The sequence below is a fragment of the Callionymus lyra genome, chromosome 9 (assembly GCF_982586985.1).
Source record: "Callionymus lyra chromosome 9, fCalLyr1.hap1.1, whole genome shotgun sequence".
NCBI classification, from domain to species: Eukaryota; Metazoa; Chordata; class Actinopteri; order Syngnathiformes; family Callionymidae; genus Callionymus; species Callionymus lyra.
Genome location: NC_141826.1, coordinates 23,927,805 through 23,952,381, shown reverse-complemented (window position 1 = coordinate 23,952,381; position 24,577 = coordinate 23,927,805). Strand labels below are relative to the sequence as shown.

Sequence of the window (24,577 nt, the reverse complement as noted above, 5' to 3'; positions counted from 1 at the left end):
GCTGGAGTCACTGTATCCCCTCGTCCTCAGTCTTCGCCGGGATATACATACTGTATGTATATATGTATTTCTGTATGTGGAAATTTATTTCTCACATGTAGAGCCATTGATTTAATGGAAATATTCACTACCAGGTGATTAAAATAACAGTGAGAACAATAGTACAACAGTAAATATGTAAAAATCTCCTTTTTTCTGATATTTCTGGAAGAGTTTTTGTAAGAATTTGAGCCCAGTTGGGCCTTTAAAAGCTGCTGGAGTCACTGTATCCCCTCGTCCTCAGTCTTCGCCGGGATCTTTCGGGACAGTCCTCAATCATTTGTTTACTAATGTCATATTTATCAACATGTCTTCACTGGATTTACTCTTTTGAAAGAGTACAGTGAGAACAATAGTACAACAGCAAATGTGTAAAAATCTCTTTCTTTATGATATTTCTGGAATAGTTTTTTTAAAGGATTTGAGCCCAGCTGTGGAGGTTCTGAAGCCGGAACGGTCAGTGAGGAATCCAGAACTACTGTATTATAAGAGGAAGAAGGAGTAAAAAAATCTTCTCACATTTTATGAAGGAAGGAGTGAAATTGGGAAATGTATCAGGATATTCTTCATTTAAAATGAACGACATTTACAAGTAAAACATTCATTTAATCATTATTTTTATTCCCTCTCTCTCGCAGCAGAATATATTTATGATGGATCGTGTTTCATGTGAATCTTTAATAATGTGCACAACATGTTTCCTGTAAACATCCATATCAGTTTAACATGCAGTTAGATTTTTTCTTATAATTAGACTCAAGACAGGACGTGTCCTGCGGCTACTGCTGTCGATGGTGAATTCCAAATGGAAGCAGGTGTTTGTATCTACATCCGCGGACTTTACATCAGAATTCCGGACGTGCCGCCGGAGCCCTCGGGGAGATAAAGAAATGGGAACGATGTTGTGAGACAAGGAGGTGTGACGCGGAGTGAACACGGTCACGCATGATCGAACCGACGGCCAACACGAGTGGAGCCGACGCTGAGGCAGATGTATGAGGCCGACGGGAAGAACGACCTGCAGATTCTTCTTCCATCTACAGTAAAACCCAGAAGTAGTTCATCACAAATGTATCTTTTTTAACATCTGATCCAAAAGAAAAGAGTCGATACGATCCGGTATCGATTCCTTCAAAGTGTCGTCATCTAATCAATATCATTAAAACAAATGCTTTCTCCGCTTTCTCATTATTTATCCATATTGATATTTACTTCCAGGCATCAATTCAATTAAGATGATTGATCGACTAGAAACCTCTAGAAACCTGTCTTTAACTTTCCTGTTGTTCTTCATCTTCCACAATAAGATCGCAGGTCGAAGTTTGGCTACGATGATCTTGATACGATGAAAACCCTTTGTTTTTCTGTAAATCTTGTCACAAAGGGCTTTAACAATCACGTGATAGTACCACGCTACCTCGTAAAACATGGAGTAATAAAGAGATATACTACATTATATCATAAAAAACATGAATTGATAATAGTTTTATACCACATTACCTTGTAAAACATGGAGTAATAAAGAGATATACTACATTATATCATAAAAAACATGAATTGATAATAGTTTTATACCACATTACCTTGTAAAACATGTAGTAATAAAGAGATATACTACATTATATCATAAAAAACATGAATTGATAATAGTTGTATACCACATTACCTTGTAAAACATGAAGTAATAAAGAGATATACTACATTATATCATAAAAAACATGAATTGATAATAGTTTTATACCACATTACCTTGTAAAACATGAAGTAATAAAGAGATATACTACATTATATCATAAAAAACATGAATTGATAATAGTTTTATACCACATTACCTTGTAAAACATGAAGTAATAAAGAGATATACTACATTATATCATAAAAAACATGAATTGATAATAGTTTTATACCACATTACCTTGTAAAACATGGAGTAATAAAGAGATATACTACATTATATCATAAAAAACATGAATTGATAATAGTTTTATACCACATTACCTTGTAAAACATGTAGTAATAAAGATATATACTACATTATATCATAAAAAACATGAATTGATAATAGTTTTATACCACATTACCTTGTAAAACATGTAGTAATAAAGACATATACTACATTATATCATAAAAAACATGAATTGATAATAGTTTTATACCACATTACCTTGTAAAACATGTAGTAATAAAGAGATATACTACATTATATCATAAAAAACATGAATTGATAATAGTTTTATACCACATTACCTTGTAAAACATGTAGTAATAAAGAGATATACTACATTATATCATAAAAAACATGAATTGATAATAGTTTTATACCACATTACCTCGTAAAACATGGAGTAATAAAGAGATATACTACATTATATCATAAAAAACATGAATTGATAATAGTTTTATACCACATTACCTTGTAAAACATGAAGTAATAAAGAGATATACTACATTATATCATAAAAAACATGAATTGATAATAGTTTTATACCACATTACCTTGTAAAACATGAAGTAATAAAGAGATATACTACATTATATCATAAAAAACATGAATTGATAATAGTTTTATACCACATTACCTTGTAAAACATGGAGTAATAAAGAGATATACTACATTATATCATAAAAAACATGAATTGATAATAGTTTTATACCACATTACCTTGTAAAACATGGAGTAATAAAGAGATATACTACATTATCTTGTAAAACATGAAGTAATAATGTAATAATACCACATTATCTCATAAAACATGAAGTAATAATGTAATAATACTACATTATCTTGTAAAACATGAAGTAATAATGTAATAATACCACATTATCTCATAAAACATGAAGTAATAATGTAATAATACTACATTATCTTGTAAAACATGAAGTAATAATGTGATAGTATCACGTTTTCTCGTAAAACATGAAATAATAATGTGATAATACCACGTTATTCATAAAAATGAAGTAATAATGTGGTAATACCACGTTATTTTATAAAGCATGAAGTAATAATGTGATAATATAACGTTATCTCGTAAAACATGAAATAATAATGTTATAATACAACATAATCTCGTAAAACTTGAAGTAATAATGTGATAATACCACGTTATCTTATAAAGCATGAAGTAATAATGTGATAATACCACATTATCTTGTGAAACATGAAGTAATAATGTGATAATACCACATTATCTTGTGAAACATAAGGTAATAATGTGATAATACCACATTATCACGTAAAACATGAAACAATAATGTGATAATACCACATTCTGTTGTAAAACATGAAGTAATAATGAGAAAATAACACATTATCCCGTAAAATATGAAGTACTAATGTGATAATACCACATTATCTCGTAAAGCATGAAGTAATAATACTATAATACCACATTATTTCGTAAAAAATGAAGTAATAATGAGAAAATAACACATTATCCCATAAAACATGAAGTACTTATGTAATAATACCATATTATCTCGTAAAACAGGAGGTAATAACTTAATAATATTAAGTTATCTATGACCTAGAAAGGTGCTTTACAAATGACTATGACTTACTTACTTAATCCATAACCACACCCACTCTGCTGTGATTGGTCAAACATGGAGGTTTGTCACTGCACATCAATCACGGAAGTCTCCACCTCCAAGGGACTCATTGTATAATCAAAGTGGGGCGTCATTACAGCGGGCTGCAGGAGGAGTGAAGCCATTATTACGTCATAATGGACTCTCGTAACCTCTCGTTCGCCCAGATTTCAGAGCAACTTTATAAAGTATTAAGTTTAAAACATGGTCATGATGAGGAAATTACTGCATCTTGGAGAGAAAGACTTCAATATTTACTAAATGTGAGTCAGAAAATTTGGGTTTTCACATTAGTTGAAATTTTAAATATATTTACCGAATGAAACACATGTTTAAAAGGCTTTTTGAGGAACATTTATTCAGTATTATGTCATCAAACTAACTGCAAATTCATCACAATCCTCCACCGAGGTGACTCCAATGACATATTTGACTTTTTGAAAAAAAAAACCAACAAATACCAGCATTTGATAGCAAATTCATAGTTTCGGGGTCAAACATCTTGACCCTTGTGCGATACATTTCTGTCACCAAATCCTTTGTAAAGTTGATTTATTTTGGTTAACCTTCAACCTCGTTCATTCATTCAAACATCACCAAAAACAATCTATCAAAGCTTCTTAAAAGAAATTCCACGCATTAAAAATGTTTATGTTATTCAACACATTAAAAATGTTTGTTATTCAACACATTAAAAATGTTTGTTATTCAACACATTAAATATGTTTGTTATTCAACACATTAAAAATGTTTGTTATTCAACACATTAAAAATGTTTGTTATTCAACACATTAAAAATGTTTGTTATTCAACACATTAAAAATGTTTGTTATTCAACACATTAAAAATGTTTGTTATTCAACACATTAAAAATGTTTGTTATTCAACACATTAAAAATGTTTGTTATTCAACACACAGAGACGCCTGAAAAAACATGACCTCCTCAGGGGAGGAAAAAGTCATTATGATCATAAGCTTGAAGTAATATTGATTATAGTAATGTTTATTCAGTGTATTTTAGAAATCCAGAGGTGGATCAAATAAACATGTATGCTGTTCGTTCATACGTGTTAAATCCACTGGACCATGTGATCATACAGATGATTGCGTAGACACAGGAGGATTATAGTGGACTTGGATTAGACTTGGATCTGGACTAGAAATTATTTTGATCACGACGGAAGCTTCGCTTATTACTATTGATTCGATCTCATCTTGTTCTGTCACTTTAAGTAAAATGTTTTCTGAGGAATTCAACGTTTTTGGATTTGTAATTATTTTCTTTATATATAATATAATTTCAACAATCGTACACTTACAATATTCATTCACCAGACCTGATAAAAAACACAAACCATTTGCACTCCAATCAACAATCGTGGATCAGACTAAATGTTTCCGAGATCGAAAAACAACTGGATCTTCTAGTGACGCACAGCGATGACGGGAACATGAGTCGGTCAGACTCGCATCGTTACGGTCGGAGGTCGAGCCATGATTGATACGAGTACGACCGCCTCGGTCTCCAAGGAGTCGTCACCAGACGTGGAGAGATCTTCATGAATCTTGCGAGGAGAAAATCACACCATGTACGAGTCAGATGACGCGGGTTATCTTATAGCTCGGCGTATAGGAGCGTGTATTAGCAAGAATGTTGCGATACATGAGCAACGATATATTACGATACATAGTGATAGTGTAGTTACAAAGATATATGTGTAGTATTGTCCAGTACTTGACACTGGTGTTGTAGTATATACAGACCACATGACTCTTGCTGAAGTCGTAACTGCTTTCATTTGTTTTCAAACCAAAATGTGTCCAAACATCATCTTTAAAATCTGTGGGGGTCCCCTGTATCCTCTCGTCCTCAGTAGTTCTGGGTCGCAGAAAAGGCAACACTTTTAGTGAGAGTCCTCACCCAAAAAAATATGCAACTTATTAACAATGTAACTCTCAAAATAACACAGATCATCAACAAATATAGCATTATTGTGATGTATTTTGATACTGTAGTAACGAGGATATATGTGTAGTATTGTCCAGTACTTGACTCTGGTGTTGTGATAGTGTAGTAACAAGTATATATGTGTAGTATTGTCGAGTACTTGACTCTGGTGTTGTGATAGTGTAGTAACAAGGACATATGTGTAGTATTGTTCAGTACTTGACTCTGGTGTTGTGATAGTGTAGTAACAAGTACTGTATATATGTGTAGTATTGTCGAGTACTTGACTCTGGTGTTGTGATAGTGTAGTAACAAGGACATATGTGTAGTATTGTTCAGTACTTGACTCTGGTGTTGTGATAGTGTAGTAACAAGTATATACGTGTAGTATTGTCCAGTACTTGACTCTGGTGTTGTGATAGTGTAGTAACAAGGATATATGTGTAGTATTGTCCAGTACTTGACACTGGTTTTGTAGTATTTACAGACCACATGACTGTTGATGAAGTCGTAACTGCTTTAATTAGTTTTCAAACCAAAATGTGTCCAAACATCAGCTTTAAAATCTGTGGGGGTCCCCTGTATCCTCTCGTCCTCAGTAGTTCTGGGTCGCGAAAAAGGCAACACTTTTAGTGTGAGTGCTCACCCAAAAAAATATGCAACTTATTAACAATGTAACTCTCAAAATAACACAGATCATCAACAAATATAGCATTATTGTGATGTATTTTGATAGTGTAGTAACAAGTATATATGTGTAGTATTGTCCAGTACTTGACTCTGGTGTTGTGATAGTGTAGTAACAAGAATATATGTGTAGTATTGTCCAGTACTTGACTCTGGTGTTGTAGTATTTACAGACCACATGACTCTTGACGAAGTCGTAACTGCTTTCATTTGTTTTCAAACCAAAATATGTCCAAACATCAGCTTTAAAAGCTGCTGGAGTCACTGTATCCTCTCATCCTCAGCCACCGACGGGATTTGGCTGCGGTGGATCTAATGACTGCTTCCATCTAGCTGCCGTAATAATGAATTATAATAATGTTTTTACAGCATATTAAGAAACAATTGATATCAACTGTATTATGAATGACATTCATTTAACTCTGGTTTTAACTAAAATAACAATAATAGGAAATAAGCAGCTTTTAATCAATACTCTACATAAATAATGTCACAAATCAACGAATGTCACCAATAAGTTACAACAACATCGTTATCCCTGTTACATTTCTACGACATGTTTTTATTTTATTTATTTTTATCTAGTTATTTATAATTCTATATTATCATCATTATAAGCGCTATATAAATACAAATTACTTTCTTATTTACCTATTATTTGGATTAATTAATCGATATAGAAATGTATTAAATACGTGTATATTTTCATTCTTATTTTATACATTTTTTCTTTTCGATAGTTAACATTTATTTAAAAAAATTGTATTGAGTTTTTATCTGGTTATTTTCAATGCTATATTATCATTATTTTTTGGATTCATTAATTGATTTAGAAATGTATTAAATACATGTATATTTTCATTCTCATATAATTCATTTTTTCTTTTCGATTTTTAACATTTATTTAACTTTTATTTAATTTATATATCATGATGTTCAACAGATCTTTATTTGTAAGATGACTGTGATTGTAATATCTCTTTCTGTCTGTCAAACAAACATTTTATTGACAAAAAAAAAGAACGGAAATCACAAGACTATAGCAGTATATGTGTCTTAACATGACATTTTTAACAAAATCAACTCAAAGTTGTATCCATGTTAACTATATTTGAAGCGTGTTACTGTTCCTTAATAACAGATGTTCGAGTGAACTTTAATACCATGTTATCTCATAAAGCATGAAGTAATAATACTATAATACCACATTATTTTGTAAAACATGAAGTAATATTGAGAAAATAACACATTATCCCATAAAACATGAAGTACTTATGTAATAATACCACATCATCTCGTAAAACAGGAGGTAATAACTTAATAATATTAACTTATCTATGACCTAGAAAGGTGCTTTACAAATGTTTATTACTTACTTATTTACTTAAACCATAACCACGCCCACTCTGCTGTGATTGGTCAAACAATCCGGGATTGGTTTGTCACCGCAAACCAATCCCGGAAGTCTCCAGCTCCAAGGGACTCATTGTATAAACAAAGTAGGGTGTGACAAAAAAACAGAACGGAAATCACAAGACTATAGCAGTATATGTGTTTTAACACGACATTTGTACTGACTAACAAAATCAACTCAAAGTTGTATCCATGTTAACTATATTTGAAGCGTGTTACTGTTCCTTAATAACAGATGTTCGAGTGAACTTTAATACCATGTTATCTCATAAAGCATGAAGTAATAATACTATAATACCACATTATTTTGTAAAACATGAAGTAATAATGAGAAAATAACTCATTATCCCATAAAACATGAAGTACTTATGTAATAATACCACATTATCTCGTAAAACAGGAGGTAATAACTTAATAATATTAACGTATCTATGACCTAGAAAGGTGCTTTACAAATGACTATGACTTACTTACTTACTTAAACCATAACCACGCCCACTCTGCTGTGATTGGTCAAACATGGAGGTTTGTCACCGCAAACCAATCCCGGAAGTCTCCAGCTTCAAGGGACTCATTGTATAAACAAAGTAGGGTGTGACAATGTTGTCACTTTAAATCCATCTCATGTACAGTTCCCCTCCCTTTCTTATATTATTATTATTTTTTTTTATTTTTATTTTTTTATTGTTATTTCATCTTGACTTTTTTGCTATGTATATTTATATTTATTTTTATTTTTTTGTTACGCCGATATTTGTGGAGGGACGGCAAAGAAAGAATTTCATTGCATAGGGAAACGTGTTTCTCGATGTATATGACAATAAACCCTTTGAATCTTGAATCTTGAATTGGTCAAACAATCCGGGATTGGTTTGTCACCGCAAACCAATCCCGGAAGTCTCCAGCTCCAAGGGACTCATTGTATAAACAAAGTAGGGTGTGACAAAAAAAAAGAACGGAAATCACAAGACTATAGCAGTATATGTGTTTTAACATGACATTTGTACTGACTAACAAAATCAACTCAAAGTTGTATCCATGTTAACTATATTTGAAGCGTGTTACTGTTCCTTAATAACAGATGTTCGAGTGAACTTTAATACCATGTTATCTCATAAAGCATGAAGTAATAATACTATAATACCACATTATTTTGTAAAACATGAAGTAATAATGAGAAAATAACTCATTATCCCATAAAACATGAAGTACTTATGTAATAATACCACATCATCTCGTAAAACAGGAGGTAATAACTTAATAATATTAACTTATCTATGACCTAGAAAGGTGCTTTACAAATGACTATTACTTACTTACTTACTTAAACCATAACCACACCCACTCTGCTGTGATTGGTCAAACAATCCGGGATTGGTTTGTCACCGCAAACCAATCCCAGAAGTCTCCAGCTCCAAGGGACTCATTGTATAAACAAAGTAGGGTGTGACAAAAAAAAAGAACGGAAATCACAAGACTATAGCAGTATATGTGTTTTAACACGACATTTGTACTGACTAACAAAATCAACTCAAATTTGTATCCATGTTAACTATATTTGAAGCGTGTTACTGTTCCTTAATAACAGATGTTCGAGTGAACTTTAATACCATGTTATCTCATAAAGCATGAAGTAATAATACTATAATACCTCATTATTTTGTAAAACATGAAGTAATAATGAAAAAATAACTCGTTATCCCATAAAACATGAAGTACTTATGTAATAATACCACATTATCTCGTAAAACATGAAGTAATAACTTAATAATATTAAGTTATCTATGACCTAGAAAGGTGATTTACAAATGACTATTACCTTCTTACTTAAACCATAACCACACCCACTCTGCTGTGATTGGTCAAACAATCCGGGATTGGTTTGTCACCGCAAACCGATCCCGGAAGTCTCCAGCTCCAAGGGACTCATTGTATAAACAAAGTAGGGTGTGACAAAAAAAAAAAACGGAAATCACAAGACTATAGCAGTATATGTGTTTTAACACGACATTTGTACTGACTAACAAAATCAACTCAAATTTGTATCCATGTTAACTATATTTGAAGCGTGTTACTGTTCCTTAATAACAGATGTCCGAGTGGACTTTCAGAGCCTGGAGCACAATATTTCATATAAAAACACAAACCTAATACAGAATTTATGACACGGTTGCCCAGAGCTGCACAGAAAAAAAAAATCGGAGGTATGTTTCCAATGAAAAAAACACGATGTGTTACTGTAAGAAGGTAAATGACAGTCAGTGGGAATCGAGCAATGACATCTGTTCTCTCTGCAGCCGAGCCAAGAGAAGCTCTTGATCTTTCCCCGGAACCCTGACCCTGTCCAGCTGACTCGTGTGTTTTTAAAAAAAAATACATGATTACACATTTCTTTAAAAACACACTCTGGATGCGGAAGGAAAAGCCGGCGCGGCGACAGCGACAGGCGATAATGAAAAGGTAATAAGACAGATGAGTAGCAACACGAGCGCCGTCCCTCAGGTGAGCTCGTCTCATTAACTCGTCTGCAGAAGACGAGGAGAGAGAGAGAGAGATGGACGGATGAACAACAGGAGGAGGAAGTAAAACACATGCTTGGGAAGAGAAAACAAACAGTCGGTGGAAGGAAGAAAAAAATGCCTTCGGGTCGGATTTTATCTTTCGTATTGATGACTGTAATCAGTGAGATTCGAGGTTTAATGAGATTCGATTTTGAATTATTGGGCAGAAAGTGGAAGCGATATTTGCCGCGACATCATCTTCGTTTTGAAAAAAACGGAGAAATCTTTCCATTCGATTCAGGTTCTGTCAGTCGGAGTGTTGGTGAGTTTCTTCAAGACACTCTGGTTTCCTCCCATGAGCGAACGGAAGTAAACTGACGACTAAAAGGCCTCAAACCCAATCACACGACTCTATTAAGCAGACAGTGGGAAAAACTAACAAAATAACAGCATTAAGGTTTGGAAAGACAAGTCAATAATAAACTAGTGAAGTTTAAATACACACTGTCAGACATAAAAAACTGCAAAATAGGAGTTATGGGAGGTATGGAAGTAAAATGTGGCCTTTAAAATATGAATTTCTAACACTGAATTTTTAAAGCATTATAATGAGATTTTGGATTTAACATCGAATCTTATAAGACATTGAATTTTAAAGTAAGAATGACGGCGAAAAAATTGTTTTAAATTCAAAGGCAGACTTTTACTTTTATTCACATGAATACATTGAATACAGTTTTTTTTTAATTCGCTTTGAATTGTTTACACTGAATATTTGTTTTTTTACACTTTGATTTCACACTTAATTTATTTATTAAAAATAAAACAGACGGCCCAAAAACTTTTTCCAGTGCAATAATACGTTCATTTAAAATTCATTGTTTTAAAATATCAAAGTCTGTTTTCCATGATATTAGAATTCAGTGTTAGATATTTATTTACACATATTTACTTCCATACAAATGTCCAAATTACTTTAGCTACAAGTAGTACTTTTGACTCTAACCGGGAGTTTTGTTCGTTCAACCTCAGAGCAACTCAGCCAAGGATAACATTTGTAGATTAGATTACATTAGATTAGTTATAATGTATCAATTCCTCTGGAGATCTCTTTCAGGAAATTCCGTTTCAAGTTCACAGCAGGCGAAAAAAGTGTGTATTGAAGAACAAAGGGCAAGGGACGACAAAGTGCAATTTAAAGAACCAAGGGCAAATGTTATAACAATAATCAAGGGAAGACAAAGTGCAAATTAAAGAACAAAGCGCAAATGTTATAACAAAGATCAAGGGAAGACAAAGTGCAAATTAAAGAACAATTGCAATGTTATAACAATAATCAAGGGAAGACAAAGTGCAAATTAAGGAACAAAGTGCAAATGTTATAACAAAGATCAAGGGAAGACAAAGTGCAAATTAAGGAACAAAGTGAAAGGGATGACAAAGTGCAAATTAAAGAACACAGAGCAAATGTTATAACAAAGATCAAGGGAAGACAAAGTGCAAATTAAGGAACAAAGGGAAAGGGATGACAAAGTGCAAATTAAAGAACAAAGTGCAATGTTATAACAATAATCAAGGGAAGACAAAGTGCAAATTAAGGAACAAAGTGCAAATGTTATAACAAAGATCAAGGGAAGACAAAGTGCAAATTAAGGAACAAAGTGCAAATTAAGGAACAAAGTGAAAGGGATGACAAAGTGCAAATTAAAGAACAAAGAGCAAATGTTATAACAAAGATCAAGGGAAGACAAAGTGCAAATTAAGGAACAAAGGGAAAGGGATGACAAAGTGCAAATTAAAGAACAAAGTGCAAATGTTATAACAAAGATCAAGTGAAGACAAAGTGCAAATTAAGGAACAAAGTGAAAGGGATGAAAAAGTGCAAATATAAATAACAAAGTTCAAATAAAAAGAACACAAAAGTCAAAGATTATCAAGCGTTACTGTCCAGGGTGTCCCTCAAACTGGATCTTCTGGACAACCCGCTGCAATGTGATATGATTGCACTTTTCAAACTTAGATTTTATCTCCATTTTTCTTGACAAGGGATCCCGATATGTGACAGTAAAGAAAAAATATTTTATTAATAGTAAACTTGTGAAAATATTTTCAATTTTTTTATTTAAATCCGAACCTACTTGGAGACAAAAAAGAGGAAAAAGTTTTACTTTTATTGACTCTTAAAAATCGAATTCATTATTAAGTATCGATGCCTCCAGGAAGAAGTCATATGTTGCCCAGCAGGAGGTCAAACACGTCCAGCTGGTCCTGAAATGTTACACAGGAGACGATCTATTAAAGTTTTATATCTAAAGTTCTTTAAAAAGATCAATGAGACGTTAAGTAGAAGTTAATCAGGATGTTAATGAATCTGGACTTTGTCTTGCAATGGATTTAAACATGTATTTACGATTATAATCTGGAAAAAAAGCAATAAAAAAAGTTTATTGTTAAATATATACTACTTTTTATGAGGAAGTTTTACACGTAAACAACATATATTTTACTTTTAAAAGCCTTGTGAATATCTAAGGCAGTAATAGAAATAAGAAATAAAACAAATTTATGAAAATGTTGATTTTTTCAGGTTATTGTCACTTTTCTTGTTTATTCAAACATATACATTTTGTATATAATTTAATTTGCCTCATAAAATCTGATTTAATTTTTGGTCATTGGTTGAAGATCTTTAATTACCAAGATGACATCACGTACTTTCTGGGCGATAAGGATTCAAAGTAAATTCTCATGTTAAAAAAAAAAAAATGTTTGGTGTTTTTACAATAAATACAAATGAGATAATTTTACAATAATCCTCTTTTTTATTTTCAGCAGAAACTACTTTGTACGACCAATTTCACTCCAGGAGTATTTAGATGTTATATTGTTTTTACGAATATAAATTTAAATAAAATCCTTTTTTTTTTCATATTGTAATCACGTTGAAAGCTGATATTAAGTAATAATTATTGCGCGAGTGAATCTGAAAAAAACCCCACAAAACAAAGATATTTTTTTAAACCATCTTAAAAAAATGTCACAAACTACAAATACATGCATGAACATGTATCTTACTCTGAGTAGAACAACATTAAAACTATCTTTACTAAACTATACTATACTATACTAAACATAAAGTATTGGCAAGCGAGAGTAAAACTAAATAAACAACAAAAGAAAAACATGAAAAATGTAATCTCTATTAACATATAAAAAAGTAAATTTAATCCATTTATAGATATATCACCCAGGCTAAGTACTTTTACTGATTTATGAACAATCTTTACACCGAGTCGTCCATCAACCCATTCAAACACTGGTGGCAGTAGGCTGCAACGCAGCTAGTGGCTCAAGTGTCTTGCTCGGGGACACAAGGTATCCGGAGCTGAACCTGAAACCTCTTACCACACAATCCGACCCCTCAAGGGTAAAGTAAGTAAGTAAGTCATTTGTATTTATATAGCGCTTTTCCAGACCAGGGTCACAAAGCGCTTAAACAATCAAAACTATATTCAATAAAGTATATACTTTAAAGGTCAAGATAAAACTGAAAACACAACAGGAGTTCCAGAAAATCAAGGAAAAGCCTGAACAAATAAAAATGTCTTAAGATGTTTCTTGGGTCTGAGCTCATCATCTGCACTCTTACCTTGAACTCGGTCTCGATGTTGGCCAGTCGGGCGAGTTCGTTGCTGAGCTCCAGCGCCGTCAGCACGGGGTCCTCGCTGCTGAGCGACAGGTAGGCGGCGCTGGCGAGGCCCTTGTAGGCGTTCATCCTGGAGCGCGAGTGGCTGAAGGAGTCCTTCTTCTGGTTCTCCATGCACTCCAGACACTTGCAGAAGTAGTCGTGCGGCCTCTCGATGCGAGCCCCCCTGCTCAGCAGGATGTGCACGATCTCGTACTCCTGGCAGTGGGCGGCCAGGATGACCGGCGTCACGTCGTGCGAGAAGCGAGTCCCGTCCTCGTCGTAGGCGTAGAAGTCGTCGTCGCGCATCTCCTGCTCCAGGGGGCTCATGGCCAGGCGAAGACCTCCCCTGAAGGCGGGGTTGGCCAGAATGGCCTCCACGATGCGAACGTAGCCTTTGGAAATGGCCAGAAGAAGACCATCCCCGATCCGGGCCAGACCCTCCTTCTTCAGCAGCAGCTCGGTGACCTCCAGGTGCTCGTTGCCCACCGCCAGCTGCAATGCATTCTGGCCCATGTAGTCCACGCAGTTGAAGTTGAGGGTCTTGGACTCCTCCAGCATCTTGCGGACGACGGGGATGTTGCCGTACTCGGCGGAGTCCAGGAACCTCTCCTCCTCCGCCGTGAGCGCCGAGCCGCGCTCGTTGAACATGTAGGCCGGACCTCGCACCGCCTGGCGACGCCCCTTCTCCCGCAGAGTGGTGTGGCGCCGGTGCATGGCCTCCAGCCTGGGAGAAGGACAAGATGTTAGCGTGATGGACAGAAGTGTCACCATGCAGGGTGGAGGAGGGCGGACTTCAAGGTAACGTTAATTACAAAACAAAGACTAATGACTTTATGACCTCCACGTGCTCGTCGCCCACGGCCAGCTGCAATGCATTCTGGACTATGTAGTCCACACAGTTGAGCGACTGTCAAGTTATGATTCTCAGACAGAAACTCTCTTACTTTAGATCTGATTTTGTATCTTAGAAATTCATTGATCTTCAGCTTCGTCCAAGGAAGGGAAATTTATTTGTTGACAACTCTACAGCACAATATGATGACTTTTCCTTTGTATATTCATTCATTAATTTTTTACCACTTTATCCCTTGTGGGGGTTGAGGGGAGACTGGAGCCTATCCCAGTTTTATAGGGCGAGAGGAAGGGGACACCCTGGAAAGGACACCATTTGTATGTCTCTTTGTATAGTTAATGCAGTATATAATGAATTCCTTATGAGTACTACTAAGCTTTTGTCATGGTTCCTTTTAAAATGTTGTGTTTTGTAATGCTGTATATATTTAAATTGTTTTTGGTTAAACCAGTTTTTTTAACCGTAATTACTTTTTATTATTTATTTTTCCAAATTGTTATTTATTTATATCCAATTTATGGAGGTCAACTAATGTCCCGTCATACCATTTATCTTTTATATATAAAACTATAAAGTCAGTTTTATATATTTTTTTAAAATTTAAGAATAAATGAGTTGTGTTTTACCATATATTGATTATCTAAAATTGACAATATTGATTTGTTTGACTTTTTTGGCTCGACTGGTAATTGCAAGGGTTGTGTGAACATGTATCAGCTGCTCTCACATGAAGCTCATTAACATTTGGACAGATAATTAAAAATATATTTTTCAAATGCTAAAAAAAATTAAATTTGGAATTAAATAGATTATAAAAAGGTTTGTGTTTTCATACCTTATTTATGTTGGGATTTGGAATATAACATTATTTTGTATTCACATTTACTTTTACTTTACATTCTACATTATTTAAACTGCAATGAAGTCAATTTGCACCAATTTAATTGGTGTCAATTTTATTTGGTTTTAATAATATGTGGCTGTTTATTCTTTATTATTATTGTTTATTATTATTCAAGAGACTAAATGTATTTTGTAGGATATTTGGTCTGGTTTATACTGTAGTATATACAATTATATATTTGAATCAAACTATGTCCAAACATCAGCTTTAAAAGCTGCTCAATTACACGGTATCCCCTCGTCCTCAGTCATCGCCGGGATCTTGTCGAATATCTTATCAGTCAGTCAGTATCATCAGTATATTGTCAGTATATTGTCAGTATCTTGAAAGAGAATATTGCAATGTACCGCATGTACCTCTACTAACTACTACACACACACACTTTAACACAAACGCACATACACGCTTTCGTTCAACTTTAAACTATAGTATAGTAGTACAGTACAGTATAGATATAGAGTATATCTAAAATATATACTTATATTTATATATACAGTATGTATATGGTGGATCCTTCCTCAGTCCAAAAACATACAGAGGTTAATTGGGAATTTTGTGAACTTGTCCGTAGGTATGAGTGTGTGTGTGAATGGTTGTCTGTCTTTGTGTGTCTTCCTGTCCAGGGTGTCCCCTGCCACTCGCCCTATGATTCTGGGATGGACTCCAGTCTCCCCGCGACCCGGACCCCGGAATAAAGCAGTTGTCAATGAATGAATGAATACATATCTTCTTTTCAAATAGAGATCTTTGAAGAAACATTTTATGGAATGAATTTTTCAGATTTTTTAATGTTTCATCTCGAATATTCTTGATGCTCTTCTTCAAACAAACCCGGGCTCCTGGTGTCACCGTGGGTCCAGAAGATCAGCCGCTAAACACCGACTTCTGCTCTGACCTCTGGCTAAGCTTCCCAGCGGCTTCTGGCCCCGAGCACGATCAATGAAACGCTTTTGTGTCGACGAATAATCCCGGGGTCCATCCGGGGTCAACTGCCGTGATGGGCAGTTAAGAGGTGCGCCTGTCACTTTAATCGTCCGCGGCATGAATGAGTGACGCTTCATTCATACAACAGCTCGATCCGCAGTCAAAGTGGCTTCTTCTTCCTCGACCACCGAGTATTGAACCGTCGACCTCCATCAAATATTCAAACGAGTGCACAACGAGGGTGAAAACATTCCTGGAAGGATTTATAAATACAACGAGTCCGATGATTCCTGCTGCAGATTTGATGAAATAAAAAGCAGGAATTCTAGGTTTGGGAATAAATGAGGCAAGTGTTACAAGAACTGCCCTGAACTTACTTTAAGATGATGAAATCCCACTTTTTTTTAAAGGAGGGAGAATATAGAGGTTGGTTATTTACAACAGGACAGAGTGGATGTTAATAATAACGGTCGAGTCAATCATCTGCGTCAGATCACAGCAGTGTTTTCAAGACACACAGAAACGTTGAGTCTGCAGTTTTTCTTCCTCTTCAAGGATTTCATTCAAGCTTTTTTAATAATATTCATGGGTTTTTCAACGGAACCCTATTTTCCCAGCTCGGGTCGTGTTCCTGAAAACATCTTATATATTTAACCACGAGCTGGATAATGAAGGCAAACCTGCTGAGCCCACAAACGTCTTCTCACTTTCCAAACATGGCCCCAGATGAGCCAGAATTCATTCTTTATCATCGATATACGGTGAGAATCCGCTGCATTATAGAAAATAGCGAAGTCATGACTATTTCGTTTTTTCACTTAAATTCACAACATTTATTGAAACTTGCAAACACAACATTTCATATGATGCCATCAATCAATAAATAAATCCTCCTGAACAATCTTCTTATTAACGGTGACCTTAAGAGCTACTGAAATGCTTTGCCGCCCAGCCTACCCAATCACAGCTATCGATCACTTTCCACATAGACTTTCAATACAGTATTGTATCGACCAATCAGCCGAGTGTGGAGAAAAGGCATCATGGGAGTTCACTGTTTTGCTGGCACCATAAGTAAGTAAGTAAGTAAGTAAGTAATATTTATTTATATAGCGCTTTTCGAGAAAATGCAGTAAGTAAAAAGTAAGTAAGTAAGTAATATTTGTAGAGCGCTTTTCGAGGACAATACTCAATAAAATATATACTTTAAAGGTCAAGATAACACAGAGACTAACACAGGAGTCTCAGAGAATCAAGGAAAAGAACAAATTGAAGGAGTCAGTAGATCATCAAACACAGAGATGGTTCCAAAGCTTAGGAGCAACAGCCTGGAAGGATTTCTCTCCTCTGGTCCTGAAGTTCAGGAACCATCAGTAGATTCTGATCCACAGACCTCAGAGCCCGAGCTGGCGTGTAAGTCTGGATCAGATCACTGATGGAAGGTCTGACCATGAATAGATCTGAAAGTAAGAACCAGAATTTTAAAGTTGATACTGAAAGAAACTGGAAGCCAGTGAAGAGTTTTAAGGATCGGGGAAATGTGAGTTCTTCTACTAGAGCAGCCCCGAATTCTCGTTGCAGAGTTTTGTATCAACTGAAGGTAAGGTAGGTTTGCTAATTAGTGCCTTCCACTAGGTTCTTGTATTAAATAAATGATCTGTTTGTAACAGTGTGATAAGCATAAGTAATCAAAAATACATTTACACCTTCATTGCTGGCAAACGTTATCTACGAAATGTGTTTTTATTAGAAGGTTTAAGGTTGAAATCCCATTGAAGTCGCCTGTGTCGGCTCTTGGCAAGTGTCTACTGTGGGTTCTATAGTGTTGAACACACAATGTCATCAATGAAAGCAACAATTTGCTGCTTGATTAATGTTGAACGAGGAGAGACTCTTAGAATCGATCCCTAATGTGAACATTCAATAAAGAATCAACCGTCTGCTGGTTCTAGTTAAAGTGATGGTTCAGCCACAATTCTAACTTCCCTCACTTTCTACTCTCATGTCAACTCTTTTTGGGATTATTTTCAGAGTAATTTGTCCTTTTTACAGTCATCGACAAACATGTTTGTTCATTTTAATGTAGCGACTGGAGCTCAGTTGTCTTCGTCTTTATCTTCGTCCAAAAAGACACTTAAAAACATCCAAATACCTCCAGACTGCTCGTTTGTAACGTCCCTCTTGTATTGAAGGCATGAGGACTTGTTACGAAAAAGCTGTCTCAACTCCAGGTGTCTACTCATTGAAACATATCGCAAGTGTCAGTGCACAAGATTTACACTGATGGCCTGGGATTTTCTGCTCAAAACAAACTTAATATAAAGAGATACAGTTTCTCACGTCTAAGTTAGCCCCGGTTGATACGTTAGCATAGACATACATTTCTTTGCCTATAATTCTAAAATAATCCCGACCCTTCGTCGACATGAGAGTAAAATGTCAAGAGTGAAATTAGAATTTTAGGTGAACTTTTACTTTAATTACTCGTTTACTTGGCAGGATTTGTCCGTATCTAATGTCTTCATGATATGTTTGTGTTTGAGAATCGGGTGATAAGAACATGAAACTTCAATCTAGATGCATCAAGATACTCAAGATAAAACCCTTATAATGAAGTAACAAACTGTAATTTCCCTTCGTCCTTTTCCAAGAGATTCCCATCAGCAAAAGGAACATCTGTTATCAAGCAAATCTGATGATCGTTCATCCAATAATTGGAATCTAGAATTCACTCTTGAGTTCTTTCTCCGTCAGCACTTATGTAGCTCTTTGCCTTGAAGGCTACAGACTAAGGGTTATAGATGTTATGAGAACGGAGCTTTTTGAACCGCTCGTAGATTTGACACAACTGCTGATGCTGCATGTAGATCAGTCACGGAGACTGTCCGACCGACTCCCACAATCCTCTCCTTCGGACTGTCAGAGCCGAACACAACTTTACTTTCATAAACACATGTAATTTACCCGTTTCTGTCATTATTTTCCATTAACTATCATTATAACGGACTGTCCGGATCATGAATATCGCTTAATTTAATTGTATTTATTGTTTTTTATTTTTTAATCTATTATTATTTTATTCTTATTATTTATTTTATTTTATTTGTGTTGTGTTTACAACCCTGGCAACCAAAAAAAATGGAATTTCATTCTTTTTTTGTGTTTGAAAACGTAAAAAAACCCAAAACAATTAATTATAACAACGTTTGACGAAAGAAAAACGACTGTCACAGTTTCTGTTTGTTTGTGTGGTAATTAATTTCGGGTAGAAATGCCAGTTTGAGTTGTGTACTGACGATACCAGTCATAATTCATCGTTTTAAGCAGCATTTTCTCAACACAGACATGTTATAAAAAATACTTTAGAGGGAATGAAAGACAAATTGCTCGTCAAACTAACATCGTGAATTTCTTTCATGAGCAGATTGACATGAGCGGAGCATTTGAAGAATATTAAACTCTTTCTCTTCCACACACACACACACACACTGACACACACACTCTGTCAAGCAGTAAATTGCTAATTTTCCTGATCAAAGGTGAGTCTCTGGCCATGTTTCTTTGGTAATGAGAAACAGACATGTTCTCCCACAGCAGCCCACGTTAGCTATGAACAGAACCGTCCACGCTTTCGGGCTGAAGCCTCGTGCGGCGCCGAGACAAGACATCAAAGACCTGCCACTCTCATTATCTGATTGTTGCAGCCGAGCCGCTCGTGCTGCGTTAATATCCACTCGGGCCGGCCGTCCACGCTCCTCGTGCGCCCGTGGAAACCACGGGTCGTGAACGGACCACCTGACAGTGTTCGTGAAGGACTCTCGTCAGGGTTTTAGGTTCAACCGTCCATGACGTGAAGTAAAGATGATTTTTTTTTATGATTTTTTTGACATTCTCCTCAGCTCAGTGCGCCAAAAAAAACACACACAGTTGCGTGTACACACAGTTGCGTGTACACACAGTTGCGTGTACACACACCGTCCCTCCGGACCCCCTGCCTAAGCAAGTGTGCAATGGAACCAATCGGAATGTTCTCTGGCTCGAGGCAAGGACGACGTCGGACCGTGGACGGCCCCGGAGACGCTTTAATTCATTCAAATCCACACTTCCTTCCTCAAGCCACTTGGATCCATTCTTGAAGGACAAACCTAGCATGACGCACATTACATGTCGGCGTTATTGAGATTAAACAGAAGGAGCGTTGTTCAGTCGCTTGAAAGACAGTGTTTAATGCAGTATTTACAGTAGTATACTGTATATTCGGTGAATATTTATTTAGAAAGCTGAAAACAGATGCTAAATTTCAATGTTTCACCATCCTTTCTTTTCAACTTATTGTTACTTATTGTTTTCGTGGCCATCCAGATATATTTTTGAAGTGCAATACAATTAAAATCTTTTATTATTAATAATATTTTGGGGTAGTGTGGTCACTGTAAGTGCATTATTAAGACATACATCCATCCTCACTATTACATTTGTCACTGGAACCTAAGGTCCAAGAAACTGTCGGCACTGATAGAAAAGGTTTTGTTAAGATTTCTTCAGGACATATGATTGAATGGGTTTTGAATCCAGAGATAAAACTTCCTCGTTTACATGATAAGAAAAGATAGAATTCAAGTCAGTTGCTCGTGCATTCATCGTTTGAAGCGAAAGTAGCTTCAAGTAGAAGAAGAGACGTTTCCTAGACCAAACTTCCTGTGTTCATTCATAAACAGTTTGCAAAAAAAAGGCAACATCTCCTAAAAAAGTCGAACTTCAACTTCATCCCTCCATGTTTGTTAGTTAAGAACCGAAAAGACGTGATTTATCGTGGAGTAAACATTTGTACCGACACATGAATGAAGAGGCAATGAGGATGAGGTGTGAACACTGACCCAGATTCAACGTTAGGTATAATTCTCCATCTGATTTTAATTAAGTTTCTCCTTCATTAAAGGTCAACTAATATAAAACCCAACTCTCCTGACTCTGATGCAGTAAACGTTGAATTCTTCCTCTCCAAGATGCAGTAAGTTCCTCATCATGACCATGTTTTCAACTTATTACTTTATAAAGTTGCTCTGAAATCTGGGCGAACGAGAGGTTACGAGAGTCCATTATGACGTAATAATGGCTTCACTCCTCCTCCTGCTGTAATCACGCCCACTATGTTTATACAACGAGTCCCTGGGAGGTGTAGACTTGTGGTATTGATGACGCACGGTGACAAACCTAGATGTTCAGAGTGATTTTTGGTTATTGTAAATCAAGATTTCATCTCCAGAAAAAAACTAAGAGTTTTCAGTTTAAAAAAAAATAAACATACATTTTGAAACATACTTTTGAAACACGTTTAAATAAAAACAATTTGATGTGCAAATGCTAAATGATTGAAAAAGCTGGTGTTAAATGAATTATTATTATATTGTAATCAAAAAACGTTTTACTTACTTAAGTTTGTGCAACTTTATTATTTCAATATTTAAACTAAGTTTTGCCTTAATATAACTATTTTAACTTTGCAAAAATGGTTAAATTGTTTTGGCAACTTGCTCTAAACGTCAGGAATCTACAGATGTTGTAACAAGATGTCGTTCCTTCGTTCCGTCTCTCGGTCTCTTTACACATCATTAAAGTTCGACATTTAATTACTTCAGAAGGCGACTTGTAGTTAAACATAAAGATCGATGAACACCAGAAGCCATTCTGCTCCCTGATGTACTGAAAGAGTCTTTTCCAGTCGGTCTAGTTAAAGTTCATTAATGTGTTTTACTATCTGTTCACAGTATATTTAGAAGTACCAGTTGGTTTTGAAACCATCGGTGTCTCCATAGGATGTAAAAAAAAATGTCACACTTTAAGCAAAGTAATGTTAATAATATGACTTAATGATGAGAAAGACTTTTATATACTCATTTATACTGATATTTATGATCATTATGACACCAATTTAAGACCGTTTTTGACCTAAATAGTCATAATATAGTCCATACTTGCTAGCTTTGCTGAACATAGCATTAGTGTAAAACCGATCACACTTACTTTACCAAAGCTCATGACACAGAATTCTAACACATTTCTTGATTTGATGAGAATAATTTACTTTAAGGTTGACTGTGCAACTCAACAGTAATGGACAGATATTGCTGAGACTTTATTGCTGCATATTTTTTAGTTTTACTGTATGATTCAGGGGCCAAACTTCAAATAAAAACATTTTTAAACCAGTTTACAGGCTTAATTTTTGAGTAAAATTGACTAAAACAACTTATACATAATAAAAAATACAACAGTAAGTAAGTAAGTAAGTAATTTTTATTTGTATAGCGCTTTCCAGACCAGGGTCAAAAAGCGCTTAAACATCAAAACAATATTCAATAAAAAATATACTTTAAAGATCAAGATAAAACTGATAACACAACAGGAGTTCCAGAAAATCAATTCAGAAAAGCCTGAACAAATAGAATCGTCTTAAGATGTAGTAGTAGTCAATACAGTACTAATCATTAGAACAGAAATTATATTAAATATTGTTTCTTTTATGTGCGGCCTGGTAACACATGTCGGACCATTGAGGGCCACTGATCCAAAATATCATGTTTAATTGTCAACATAACGTTGGATTATTAGAGACTAACATGAAAAAAAGTCATTATCTGTTTTAGTTTCTGTTCTTATTATCTGGTTGTTGACTTCTGAAGAACTGTTTAAAATAAACATCAAGTGGAAGCAGATGAAAAAAGAGGATTTGAAACATGGGGGACTCACGAGTGCCTGGAGTCAGAATTGAGCTGGGGGTCTCCATGCTCCACCGGGTGGTGGTTCCCGTAGCCCTGGAGCTCCGGACTCCGTAGTCTCTTTCCAGGGTGCTGAAAGCTCTCGGCGTTCCTGGGTCCTCTCCACTTGGGCAGCGGGTCCTGGTGGAGGTGGTCTCCCGCCGCGTCGAGGCTCACATCCCGGGCCGAGCGCACCGTGGAGTCCCCGGAGCTGGGGGACAACTTTGGGGGGTCCGGGTGCGAGGAGTCCTCCTCTGGGTCCGGGGTCTCCGGGGACGGCTGAAGGCACTCCAGGGAGGCGAGGTACGGGCGGTCGGTGTCCCCCAGGAGCGGGGAGGCGGACGAGAAGACATCCAGGAGCCGCGGAGGAGACGCGGATCCTCGGGGAAGACGCACCGGCGCAGGCGGGGACGCGGAGTCCGGTCGCGGCGCTCGCTCGCCCTCGTCCCCCGAGTCAGACATTTGGGCTTCGAGACCGACTCTCCTGGATCAGGATCCCGGGCTTAAGTGACGGACATCACCGCGCGTTGGGTAAAGTTTTCCTGGAGACACGTCCAGATCCTCCAGCTCACACGCGTGGGCGCGCTTCAATCAGAGAGAGCCTGGCGGGAGCGCGCAGGGGGGCCAGCCCTTTTTAAAATGGAAGAACGTCGATTTGGAGAATAAATAAAAGAATAAAAGAAAACTCAAGTTTATTATCCCCAATTAACATTTGAAGCGTTTTAACTAATGGTGTGAAAGTAAATAAATAAAAGATAAAACACAAACAACCGCTGGTCCCATAATCACTTTTGACTTATTCATTTTGAAATAATAAAAGTAAGTAAATGAAATATCGTTGAGATCGAGTGAGTTGAAGAATAAATAATTTAAGTAGGTTTACTTAAATACAGTGAGATGCCAATACTTCATTCATGAGCTTCTCCTATGGAGGCTCCCCTGGGACAAGCCCATTGCATACATGCATACATGCACACGTACACCCCCCCACCACACACACACACACACACACACAGCTTTTAAACCACAATACTGGTAGATAAACAAGCACATGGAGCAATTCTACGAAAAGCTCTTAAAAATCTAAATAAATATTGTGAAGAATCAAATTACACCCTTGACTCAAAAGAGATTTAGTTTCAAATAGAATAATACAAATTTCTCTTTGTTCTTGTTCTTATTTTATTTTTATTTTTATTTATTTTTATGAATAAATGCTGTATTGCTGTGGCTAATTGGAAAAAAAAACTATTTCTACCTACCTACCTAC

At 35.8% G+C, this 24,577-nt stretch overlaps 1 protein-coding gene across 1 annotated transcript in view; it reads right to left on the bottom strand.

Moving 5' to 3' along the window:
- Positions 1 to 23,769, bottom strand: part of trpc7b (transient receptor potential cation channel, subfamily C, member 7b) — a 93,593-nt gene extending 69,824 nt beyond the window's left edge. Inside the window, exons 1-2 of the mRNA XM_087799120.1 lie at positions 23,300 to 23,769; positions 13,830 to 14,592 (exon numbers count right to left, since the gene is read on the bottom strand). Of these exons, the coding sequence (XP_087655246.1) occupies positions 13,830 to 14,592; positions 23,300 to 23,769 (1,233 nt within the window). The remainder of the gene's footprint in view (positions 1 to 13,829; positions 14,593 to 23,299) is intronic.
- Between the last annotated feature and the right edge of the window lie 808 nt (positions 23,770 to 24,577).